Source organism: Mauremys mutica, chromosome 9 (genome assembly GCF_020497125.1).
Source record: "Mauremys mutica isolate MM-2020 ecotype Southern chromosome 9, ASM2049712v1, whole genome shotgun sequence".
Lineage (NCBI taxonomy): Eukaryota > Metazoa > Chordata > Testudines > Geoemydidae > Mauremys > Mauremys mutica.
In genome coordinates, this window is record NC_059080.1 from 6,303,563 (window position 1) to 6,316,090 (window position 12,528).

General features: G+C 41.6%; 1 protein-coding gene across 4 annotated transcripts in view; it reads right to left on the reverse strand.

Annotated features, from left to right (window-relative positions):
• Positions 1 to 3,438: 3,438 nt before the first annotated feature.
• The window catches only part of FGF13 (fibroblast growth factor 13), a 352,169-nt gene continuing 343,079 nt past the window's right edge, over positions 3,439 to 12,528 (reverse strand). For all 4 annotated transcript variants that reach the window (XM_045030048.1, XM_045030045.1, XM_045030049.1 and 1 more), the window contains 2 exons: positions 5,887 to 6,085; positions 3,439 to 4,829 (listed from right to left, as the gene is read on the reverse strand). In XM_045030048.1, coding sequence (XP_044885983.1) covers positions 4,693 to 4,829; positions 5,887 to 6,085 — 336 coding nt within the window. In that variant the 3' untranslated portion in view covers positions 3,439 to 4,692. The remainder of the gene's footprint in view (positions 4,830 to 5,886; positions 6,086 to 12,528) is intronic.

Genomic DNA, 12,528 nt, shown 5'->3' on the forward strand with positions numbered 1-12,528 from the left:
ATGGAGCTGAGGAATTGTTTGGGTGAAACTTTTCATATGCGCAAATTTTACGGCTGTGGCTTTCATGGGGGAGCTAAAAGGTGCCCCATTCCCACTGCACTCCATTGAAAACGCCCCCTGCTTCATCAGTATTTAGAGACGGCCCATAGGGCTGCTTACAGACAACTGTGAAGTCCACGAGGTCTCAATTTAAGTAGAAGACAACTAGATGAAAGATTGAGGGGAACGGGGGACGTGAGATGCAAAGTGCCTGAGCGGGGGGCGGGGGGAGGGAAGATTAACACGTGTCTTGTTAGTTCCATTTCTGGGGGGTTGTGTGTAACATCCTGGTTAATTGTCCTGTGGCCTCCTCTGTGAAGGCTAAGCCACATAGGGTGGGATTTTTCAATCAAGCCTAAAGGCGCTAGGCGCTCCACTCCTGTTCATCTGTAATTGGAGTCAGGCACCTAACTGCCCTAGGCTGCTTTGAAAAAATGCCAGCCCCAGGGGCTAAATGCCTCGTTCTGCTGTCAGGCAATGGAGTTAATTCCTTTAGCTCATGGCGTAGACTCGTTACCATTTATTTTCCTCACTCCTCTGTGAGGGGACAGCTGGGGTTTGTAGGGGTCATAAAGGAAGACAAAAACTACTGGTAAATTTAACCCTCTACCCAAATGCTGACTCTTTCTGTGCTGGCCAAAAGGAGAATTGGGGAAAAATACTGTGTCATTCTCCCATCTTGGCCCTACCTGATTCCAGAAAAATCTCGGGTCTGCCATTTAGAATAGTGACAGTGAAAGCTGCCTAGACAGCTTCTTATGGCTTTTTATCATTGTTACCAATTAAGAGAGTTTATCATCTGAAAATAATCCAAGCTCACACTTTTTAGTAGTCGGCAGATCTGCAGCTTCAGCTGTTCAGAGGGGAAAACAACATTGTGATGGATGTTACTGACTTTCAGTGGGCCTTGTGCTCCCAAGTCACAGAGGCAGCTCTAAACCACTCACCCTGAAGGCTGGATTGTGCAAATGAGCCCAGTGCCAGAGTTTTCACGTGCTCAGCTCCCACTGTAACATTTAGGGCCAGACTTTCAGAAGAGCGTTATGAAACACTAGCCCCTCATTTGGGTCCCTACATGAGGAGCTGAGCGCTTTTGAAAATCTGGTCTGAATTGGGGGCGGGGGCTGAAGCCTTCTGAAAATTCCAATTGATGGCATAGGACATTTTTAGTGCTAGAAAAGTTTATATATGCCAGAAACTGGAGCATGAATAGCCATTTTCAGGGGGTAAGTCTGTTGACTAATTATACATAGAGAATTTCCCTGATGCTAGACCACTCAACTGGCATAGTCTTTTAGCTTCATTTTGATTAACTTTTTTAATTCAAGGTGATGCTGTGGGGCTATAGTAACATTAAAGACTAGAATTGAGCTGGCGATGTGCTTAGCTGTTACTACATGATGTATTGCTCACCTTGATGCAGGTTGTTAATGCTCTTTAGTTTAGCTTTTTCTATACCTAGCAAAAATGTTTAAAAAATAGACCCAAAAAAGGTGTTTCCTATGGTTTCTAAGCATGTGCACCAGTTTTTGTCACAATTTTTTGCATATCTTATTTCTGTAGGACATTAGCCATTGTGAATATAGCTTTAGCGTATGTAGTGCTAGGTTGTGCTTTTAAGAGCCAGCTGTGTGTGGCTCTGTCAAGGACCATATCTTTGGAGCCACACAGCTTGAGTTCAAGCTGGGGCTTGTTAGGTTGGGACCTTAGCTTGTAAACTCTTTGGAGAAAGGCCCTTTCTTCCTTCCATATAGGGCCAGTTCACTGCTAAATGTTTCAGGCCAGGTTTTGAGGCCCCGCAAGCTGCAGATAGATGTTAGCATATAATCGGTTTGTTAGCCTGAGAAAGAACGAGATACGAAAGAGGTGGGACGAAGACCCCAGACTCACGACCCTCCAAAATGGAACATGACCATAAGTTGTAAGGGGTGGCACAGGGACATGCATTGCAGGTATTTTGGGGCCTGCTAAGAAGGAGGTGGTGATTGACAACAGGCAAGGCTCTGCGGTGTCACAGCTGGGAAGGGGGATGCAGGGTAAACGCTCTGCAGCATCAGAGCTGGGAACGGAACAATGGGAAACAGACTCTGCTGGCGTGCAGAGCTCTGGATATGCTTGCTTGGAATTAATCCCAATAAACATCACATTGCCTGCACTTCGGACTTCTGCTTGCTGTCTGCATGACAAGACCCAGGGGAAGGGGGGGAAGGGAAAGCCCTCTAACAATAGACTCCTAGTGGGCTTTTCAAAAGTGTGTAAGCAGGTTGAGTGTCTGACTCCCATTAGGCACCCAAATATCTTTGAAAATTGGGCCCTTAGTGTTTAGCACGCAGCTGGCGCTACAGTATATGATGACTGATAGAAGAGCATTCGACAGAAGCTCCAGCTGTACGTGAGATCCTTATATATCCAAAAGTGGCTGGCTCTCGTAGGAACTCCTTCTAGACATCTCTGAATGAGTGACGAGCAAAGCTCCAACAGTTTGGAGGCTTGGTTGGGATAAGCCAAACTACTTATTAGGGAACGAATCTTTACTGGAGAGGATAGACCAGATAACTTAATATGTCGCTCTAATTTCTGGCTAAACTTTATGGATAACTTTAAGAGTCTCCCTTCCTTCTCTGTTCTCTTTCTCCCTACCTCCAGATTTGCCTTTTCACCCAAACCTAATCAAAATCTTCACTTTCTCTTTCTGCTGCTGCTTAAATGCTCACAGTAAATCAAATGCTGATGGCTGGTCTACGTTAGTGTATCCACTGTTGGTGACACCAGTAGTAAAATGACAGGACATTTTAGGGAAAAAAGTCTAGAATCCGCAGTGCCACTGGGGTTTGCACAGGTGCTAGGGACACCACCGTTTGGCCCGCCAAACCCTGGTTATGTTAAGAGGGACAGAGTGCAGGCAAGCCAGAGGTGAATGTGTGGGGCTGGAACTTAACAAACCAACATACCTTTTGCTGGTAAACCGAATACATTTGATACAGAAATCGAAGGGACATGATGAAAATACCACCCCATAAAGGGTCGACTTGAGTAGCTTTGAGATCTAACGTCTGGGCCGGCTATATTTTCCCCATGCCCCTATTTTTCATAGGGCTTCAAAAGTTCTTCTAGATAAAATGAGACTTCTTAAATAATTAGCATCCTGTTTGCAGTCTCAGCTGGGTATATAAGAAGGGCTCCACTGAGGAAGGGCAGGTTTTCATTTGTACCGTGAATGGTATTCCAGGGGTGTAAACCGCTTCACATAAAGCTGTTTACAAACCAAAAAATGTTACATATAATATTAGTAACACTCATTTGCATGTATCTGACTGTCAGTTGTGTGTCTCCAAGGAAACGTCAGCAATGTACACTGTCTAATAAAACAGCAAGCTTTTTTAAAAAAGTACATCTTAATATAAATAGTTTATTCAGTGCATGATTGTGTGTACAACAAATAATAAACAACTCTTTTGTACAAGGCAGACAACTGCTTGTACAGAACTATGTCAGGTTTGGAGCACAGAATCCAATGATGGTTAATGCACAAAATCTTACACATCATGCAACTCTATGCCAATATTCCAACTTTCTCCCATGCAACAGATATGATGACCTAAATGGAAACCTAACTAAATTTTTAAACAATTTTTCCAATAGCATGTATGAGTATATGTTGTTTAGGGGTAACCTGTCCTAACGCTTCCTCCTACACAAGAATCACGTGCTCATTACAGGGAAAGAAGGACTTTTACAAATAAGACATTTCTTATAAAAAATTAAGTCACCTTAATTCCACAGTTTCTGTCTTTAGAAAAGACGCCACAACAATAGTTTAACATGATACACAAAATGGAATTAAGATAAATCTACACTGGAGGATAATTTTATCCCTTTACATTATCTTCCACTGACGCGGGTTAACAAAACAACTCAATTCCTACAGACTGGGGTCAGCACAAGAACTTTACCAGAAGGCTACAAATCTATAAAAATTTATATTTCAGTGTGTTTAAAATCACAAGAACACTGTTTGCTTGAGCCTGAGACACCGACTCTCAGTTCCAGCCCTGAATTTGTTTGTTTTTTTTAAAGACACAGCTTTAAAGGCCCATTTGAGCTGAGAAATCAAAAAGTTGCACTAATCCAAATTAAAGGATACCTTTGTTATCAAGCCTTAGATATAAAACAGTAAGCCAAGAAAACAACAGAGTTTACATTTTTGTTGTTTGCCCCTATAAAACATATAAGCATTAAAATTTCCTTTGACGAGCAAAAGTGGTCTTTTTATTTCTTGGTTGGAAAGCAAATTCTTATCAGCAGTGAATGCTGTGAAATGTTTTTGTTTAGTTTTCCACAAAGCATAGGAGAGAAAAAAGAAAGAGAAAGAGAGAGAGGAAAAAGAGCTGGACATTTCTTCTGAGATTTATTCCACAGTTCTGTTTTGCTGGCTATCCAGGTGCCTTGTGATATGCACACGCATATTCTACATATTTGGGATATATCCTTTGACAACCAGAAGATCTAATGGCTGATAAACGAGTGACCTATGCAAGTTCGGCGGCTTGTCCTGAACAATTGAACGGTTTGGATGAAAGACTGCTAGTAAGAATTCAACGGCATCCGGCGGTAAGGTTCCATTTACAGAGCACTTGGCTTGCCTTCACCTGGCTACGTTGATTCATGTTGACTCATGGATTTCCCCCCATTTAACACTCCTGAAACACTTCTGCTTTTTGTCGGGGTCCCACTTCCAGATCTTGAAAATTCGGTGAGATCGTGAAGAGAAGGTTCTTTGTACATGGCCACTGAAAATCAGAAAGAAATAGAAGCACATCAGCACATTTTATATGCTGCTACTTTTGCCTCTGTTTTTGGCTATGCAATTTCAAGGGCTCATTAGACCTTTTCATTCAATAATAAGTAACATGGGAATAGTAAAAGAAATGTATTCACTGCATGGATAAGATCATTAGGAGATTTCTCTTTTTCTACATGCAAACACTCATGGACAGAGAATTTCAAAGGTTCATATTAAGGGGCAAAATGTTAGAGGCACTAGCTAAAATATGCACATAACCACTTTCTCTCTGCAAAGTTCTGTAGGCTAGATTTTCACGGGGCGTAAATCAGCCTAGCTCCATTGACTTCAATGGATCTGACCCAACATTTGTGCACATGGTCCAGGTAAATGACCACAAAAATGAACCTTTAAGTTTTCTATTGCATACACAAACGCAGTGGTTTTGTAGGTGCACTGGATTCTGCGGAGAATCTGGCCCTAAATATGTAGACTGTAAAGCTAGACTAGACATAGGCTGAAATGGCCTATCTATCCATCTTGGTTGTGCTCTATGATTTCAAAATGGCATTTGCCTTAAGAGGTTACTCAAATAAACCTAGGGTCTAAGACAAGGCACCATCTGTGTCTTACATGCATTGTTTTTAATGTTTGGGTGCTGGTCCATATGTTTAATAATTGTGTAGTAGAGACAAAATGTTGCCATCTGAATATTATACCATTAATAAACATCCCTGAAGCGTAAAACAAAGCGTGACATGATACATCTTTCTGCTGGTGGCCAGTTGTACTATCCAGGTGAAATCGTTATGGATTGTAATGGACATACTGAGAACTACCAGGACAAATGGGTTAACATATGTATTTGAATACATGAAGCAAATTAATATCACAGTATGTAGTCAAATCTGAAAAAGAAGCTCCAATTACATTAATGATGTGCTGCAGGATGTTACATTTCCATTATGTAAATGGTTCAATACTTAAAATGTATTTTTGCAATTAAATATTTCGGATATAATGTAACATCATTTCATAGTAGTTGGGAAAACTAAAGAAATTACCTTTTAAGGGTTTTGGAAGAAAGTGTGCGGCGGGTTTATTTTTCTTCACATGGTTTCCTTTCATTATTTCTCCTTCTTTGTTAAGACCCAGATACCAACCCCTGCCAGACTGTTGCTGTCTGTAGATCATTGAAGAATACGTCACATAGTAGTTTTCAAATACTGATTCTTTGAACTTGCATTCAGGTGTGAAATGTTCCTGGAAGAAAGTAACAGATCAATACCTGTAGCGCTGAATTGCACATCAGTTAATACAAGATGATTTGATATTCATTGCCTTTCAGATGGTTAAAAGACATATCTTCCCCATCCAATTATGGAACACTGGCCCTAAAAATATGAACTCCAGAGTAATACAATTTGAAAACCATGGAAGAGTGCAGAGAGCAACTCAAAGAAGCATAATAAAATCTTGCTGCCCAATGAGCAAACTCAAAGTGAAGAATTACTGATCAGTGAGAGTCTCTCTGTACTTGCTAGTAGCATGCGGTAACCAGCAGTGATTGACTGAGTGTTTAAAGGAGAAAAGTCCGGTAAAAATTCCAAGCAAAGATGCAGTGAGTAAATTGGTCTCTTACCAACCACTTGATCTTAAATTAGCTTATTTAGCTACCTCATTAAGTCTACATTATTTATACCCTTTGACAAGCACCAGCATATTACATGCTGTATGTCCTTGAAGCTTGCGATAGCTATTGGAAAACCAGTATGGGAGATCAGGCTCTGTTCTGAGAACCATGCAGCACCTAGCTACAATGGCAAGGGTTCAAGATGAAGCATTAGCCTTCAATTTGAACTTCACTGCTTCGAAAGGAATGATGGGGGCTAATGGTCAAAGAAATGAGCAAGACTTAACTAGTTTGTCTAAAATTGCCTAGTTTGTAATCTTGGCTGAGTGAGTGACTCTCATCCTGTAATTGTGGATGAGTCAGTTAACCGCTTTTTGGCACCAGAGGCCAAAGAGTAACAAAAAGGATTTGCACTGGAAACTGGCAGCTGAGCTTTCGAAGATAAATACATGGTTTGCATCTATCTACCTGGTCGCTGTGTCCTAGGCGCTCTCCTTGTTTCTGGGGTGGAGCTCTCGGCATGCATGCTGATACCCCAGCACAGAGCCCTGCCTCTTCAGTGCACTGGACACCCACGCCTCTAAACTACCTCCCTCAGGAAATGTGGGACGGTCAGCAAATACTAATAAACCTCTAGCCAGACATCAATTCGCAGTCTACGCTCCAGCAACAGCGACGCTGCCGAGCAGCCTGCCCTGTGCCCAAGCCATATAAAAGACTAGGGAGGGCAAGAGAGTGAGGGGGGGGCTGTGCCGTAGTCCATCCCTGCACGGCTTTCCCAGCAGGAGTCACTGTGTGGCGGCAGCATAGAGCAGGCCTGTATTTTTTTGTGGAAAACTTTAATTTTTGAATCAAAATTGGTCATTTTTCAAACAAACATTTTCATGGAAAATTTCTTCTCTAAATTCTTTGATTTTATATTTTTGACCAAAAAAATCCCCCAAGCCACAATCCCCTTCCTTTCTCCCTTTTTCCATGGCAAAATGGAAGAGGGGAAAAATTAAAAGGAGCAGGGGATAACGGAAGAGGAGGTAGGGGAGGAAAGAAAATAAAAACTTTTTTTTAGATTTTAATTTTTTGTCGAAAAATTAGAAATTTTGAGACGGCCAAAAAATTTCAACATTTTTGGTGAAATGTGACATCTTTCAGCCAGCTCTCGTGTACAGTGATACGTGATGATGGCAGAAAGAGCTCTCTTACTCACAGTAAGACACACAAGTCTAGACTCCTAACTCCACATTGTAGCCGCATAAATAAGTGGCCTGATGCTTGGAGGTGCTGAGCATGAAGTACTGGGGTTCAGCCAAATGTGATCTGGCTTAAATCTATATCTACCCAGTCTGGCTTGGTGTGTGTGTGTGTGTGAAAAATATACACACACACCACACTCACACTCTCCTGTCTCTGAGAATAATGAGAACAAAGATACAGGTGGGCCAGTAAAACTTGGAAAGTAAAGCCTTGAACTGCATCACTGAGCACATTCTCGAGGGGTGCAGGATTAGCCCTTATGCAAACAAAAATGCACGATTCAATATTTTTCCCCAAAGCAAAATAAGTGATATGCTCATTAGTTTTAAATCCAGCATTAATTAGTATGTCCAAGCTGTATCAATGAGCAGGGGCACACTTTCTTTCAGTGTTGACCACATCATTGTAGCTACTGTAAGACGTAACTAGGTTCAACACTAAGATCCACACTGTAGTTGTAAACAATACCCAAGTTCAACAGTAAGAGCCGAATTTTCACAATAAGCATCCCAAGGTCAACACAGGAAGTTTAAAAACAAAAAAGTAAACGGTTTCCCACAGTCTTTTCCAGGTCGATGAGCCGATGCCACTGCAAGCCCAGCATTGGCTCCTTCGATCTTTTCCAGAGAAACACGTCGCTGATTTACCATCCTCCAACATCTAGGATTTGTTGTTGTGAGTAATTTGCATGTTGGTGGAAAAGCAACAATGTTTTTTCCCATCTCTTCATGCATAAATACATGCTTCACAAATGCAAGTTCTTTTCACATAGGTTATAGCAAAATATCGCTCATCCTTTAAAATGTAGATCCTTTTTTTCAGTTGTCATATTTTTTGTGCATTAATTGCCTTTGTTTTTTAAACAGTTTTCTGAAACAAACAATACAGGGGAAAATAACTTCCCTGAAGTATATGGGAGTAGAAACTGTGGATGAAATCCTTGATCCATTGACTTCAATAGAGCCAGGATTTCACCCTATGAAATAAAGGGGTTGTTTTGTTTTTTTAAATCACTGCTCAATGCATTCTGGTGGCCCATTAGTCCCTAGCATAGTTGGAGATATTTTTAGAACTGACAGGATAATCCAAATTATGAGCTATGACATTTCTGTTTAAAAGACAAAAACATTTGTAAGGTTCTAATGAAATCAGTAGGAATTTAGAATAAGAACCGCAAATGATGCATGCGTTTTGAAAACAAGCCTCAGCCCATGAGGTATTTACTCTGGAGTTATAAATCCCTTAAAGCAAGGGGTTTATAATAGAAACACTAATGCAATTTTAACTATAGTAGTGATGGCTATTGTAAAATGCCACTGTATTTTTCCTAAAATTTCTGAGTTTAATCTTGCTCGCCTCCCTTATATGTGTAGTCTCGTTGGCTTCAACAGAGTTATTCATGTGCATGAGGATTTGACTCTAATTATGTCAGTACTGTAGTAAACACAAGCAAGAAATAAATTATGAAAGTATCTTGAGGGTAATTTTGGTTTAAAAAAATCATAGGAAGTAAGAGGCTTAAATTAAATGAGTCAGAGCTGGACCCAGTTTCTTGACTATTCCTTTCAGAGAAAGCGGGGCTATTTTAACATTCCTCTACAGATTTGTACTACATCCTTTTGCCCTCGTGTCTTTGTGCAGCGAAGGAACAGAATTCAAACCCAACTGATTGGCAGTCGCTTTAACAAAAAGTGCATAGTAAGCAATGTCATCCCTGTTCCTTCATGTTAATTAGTTGCTATTTAGTTAATTGACAGTCAGCTTCAATCACTATGCAAGGGGGCCAGTCACTGTATTTTATATGATTTCCAAATAAAACCCTTCTACCGCATTACTCCATCCATCGCTCGCTGTGTTAATAAGGAATATTGTGAGTATATCATCCAATTAAGAGCAGTAAAACAGAAAACTACAATGTGCCACTGAATGATTATGGTTTATGTGCAGTAATTTGCAGCTGTTTACAAATGGCTTGCTGTATTCAGTGATGGAGGTTCAGATTAGGAACCGAACCACAATATTTGCACTCTCTCTCCCCCTCTCAAGAAGCCAATTGATTTCAGAGTGCACTGCTTTCACATGGAGTGGCTACACTTGGCAGTAACACGGAAGCAGGTATCCCCTCCCTTCGTTGTCCCGTGTCCCTCCCCGATTAAGTGTGTGACATTCTCACCACAGGATTCGTCCAAAGGCTGCAGTGAGGATTGCTAAACTCCCAGCATTGGTCTGGTGTGACAGAGAACAAAGGGTGGATATAGAAAGGAAAACATTCTAAAAAGCCTATTTCACTCTTGATTTTTCTTGGCTTTGTTGCTTCGGTAACAAGCTGTGCTTGGTGCTATGATGCAGCAGAGAGCCCTGTTAATGCCAGACATCTCTTCGACGCTGCACGCTGGTGCGATGGCACAATGCCGTGGTAGTTCCTCCCCCTCTCGCAGGAGGCAATCCCTTTACTTGGCTCCTCCAGAAACTCAATGGTCATTCACATGGGTGTGCTGCTTTTTGAAGGTGAACGGCATCACACGCAATTAAAAGACAGTCCCTCCAGAGCTCCACCATGTCTAATCTTCTCCCTCACATGCTGGGCTACCACAGCAGTTTTCTTTTCATTGTTTTTTCCAGCTTTGGAAAAGAAGGCACCTAATTTAATTGACCATTTTGGCATTCAGTCATGCTTCTCTGGCTTGTCTAGCTGCTATTCTTTCCTAGCATGTCGCCCTAGCTACTAAAAGACAAGACATACGTGCTGAACGGCTTTGTCTTTTTAAACATCTATCTGATGCCTTAGATGCTGTTTGTGGCAGCAGAAATGTTGGAATGCAAAGTGGTGCATTGAACACAGTTTATTTTTTACAAGTATTTGTTTCCATCAATTCAGTTTACGATCTTCCTGCCTGCTTAAAAAGAAAAGAGGGAATCTTTGCAGTAGGAATGCTAAATAGCCGTGCTTCTCGCAAGCAGGGGTTTTATTGGTACAACACAAGGCTAGAAATATTTAGCACCAGAACAACTAAAGCAAATACCAACACTGATAACTCCCCCCCCAGTAATTTAGGGTCTTGCACCCCAATCTAGCCAATCACTTAACTTTTAGCAAACCTTTCCCAGGTGTCTGGCTGGTGGGTCTTGCCCACATGCTCAGGGTCTAACTCAGGGGTGGGCAAACTTTTTGACCCGAGGGCCACATTGGGGTTGCAAAACTGTATGGAGGGCCTGGTAGGGAAGGCTGTGCCTCCCCAAACAGCCTGGTCCCCACCCCCTATCTGCCCCCTCCTACTTCCTGCCCCCTGACTGCCCCCCTCAGCACCACCGACCCATCCAACCCCCCCTGCTCCTTGTCCCCTAACCGCCCCCTCCCAGGACCCCCCACCCCTAACCGCCCCCTGGGACCCCACCCCCTATCCAACCCCCCATGTTCCCCATCCCCTGAGCGCTATCCACACCCCTGCCCCCTGACAGGCCCCTCGGGACTCCCACGCCTATCCAACTCCCGCCCCATTCCCTGTCCCGTCCCCTGACTGCTCCCCCCTACATGAGAAATACTTAATGACCACAGGTGACAACCAATTTAAATAGTGCCAGGTGGACAAAGTATTTTGTCTCTTGGGAGAGGACAAACTGTGGTTTGTGTCTTCTTTTCACGTCCCAAACTGGCTGGTTGTACATTGAATTGCACATTTGGGGAAGCTGTGGGTGGCTGATACAGAGCACGGAGATGGTGGAATTCTACTGCAAAGAATGATGGACAGAATGAAGTGCTAAGTGGTAACACACTACTGGTTCTCTTACTCAAATGAGTTTCTGCCTGAAGTTAGAACCCTGAAGAGTATACATTCATTGTGTTCTTTATAATATGACAGAAATTGTAATTTTCAGGCCTCTGTTTCCTTCTCCCAACAATGAGACAAAAGCTAAAGTAAAAAATCTGATGCAGAAACATCACTGAAAACCTACAAAAATTCACGAACTTCCAGGCGTCAGTGTGTACCGGTGAGACGAATATTCCGGTTGTTAACCACACATTTAGTTACCAGTGAGGGTGACAGAAAGTTTCTTGCTGTTATCCAAGGAGTAGCATCTCAAAAAAGTCTCTAGAAATTGCGGAATGAAGCATGTACGTGGGAAATCTAAAGGTTGCAGATATGATAGAATTTGTCTCTTTCTGACAGTAACAAACTGAGGTCCCAGTCCAGCCCTTACTCATCTGAGTGATCCTACTGACGATTTATCCATGCAAATAACTGTTGCAGGATTAGATCTTGAGATTTAACTTAGTATATGTGTGGATGATATTAATGATATTCCATTTTTCTCTTTCAGCTTTTATGGAAGGAAGCCCACAGCAGAATGTGAAAATATTTTGCATTCATGAATTGTGTGTTTATAATAGCCTAGGATAAAAACGAAAAGGATAGTTGTGTGATACAGTCACCTGTTTTGCCTAGACGTTAATAGTATATAGGGCAATATATATGCAAAAATATTTTGTACAGAAAAAACAAGACGAAATTGCATTAAGGAAATTGATTAATTCCTGTCACAACTCAGACTTGCTTAAGTAAGCAAGAAGATAAATTGTCAGGAACTTCTGCTTGGTTTTGATCTAATCAGCTGAACTCCTGAAATGTTCTTGCATAAAAAGAATTACATCTGCATTCAAAATATATATCTATGGACAATAAAAAAGAAGGCGTCTGATATGATCATTTGGTATAAAGACTTCAGTAGTATGAACTTGGAATGGCCACATTATTCCAAGCAGCTAACTGAACAGATCACCAAGGGAGAGAAAAGTAATAACTAATTACATATAGAAAAATCT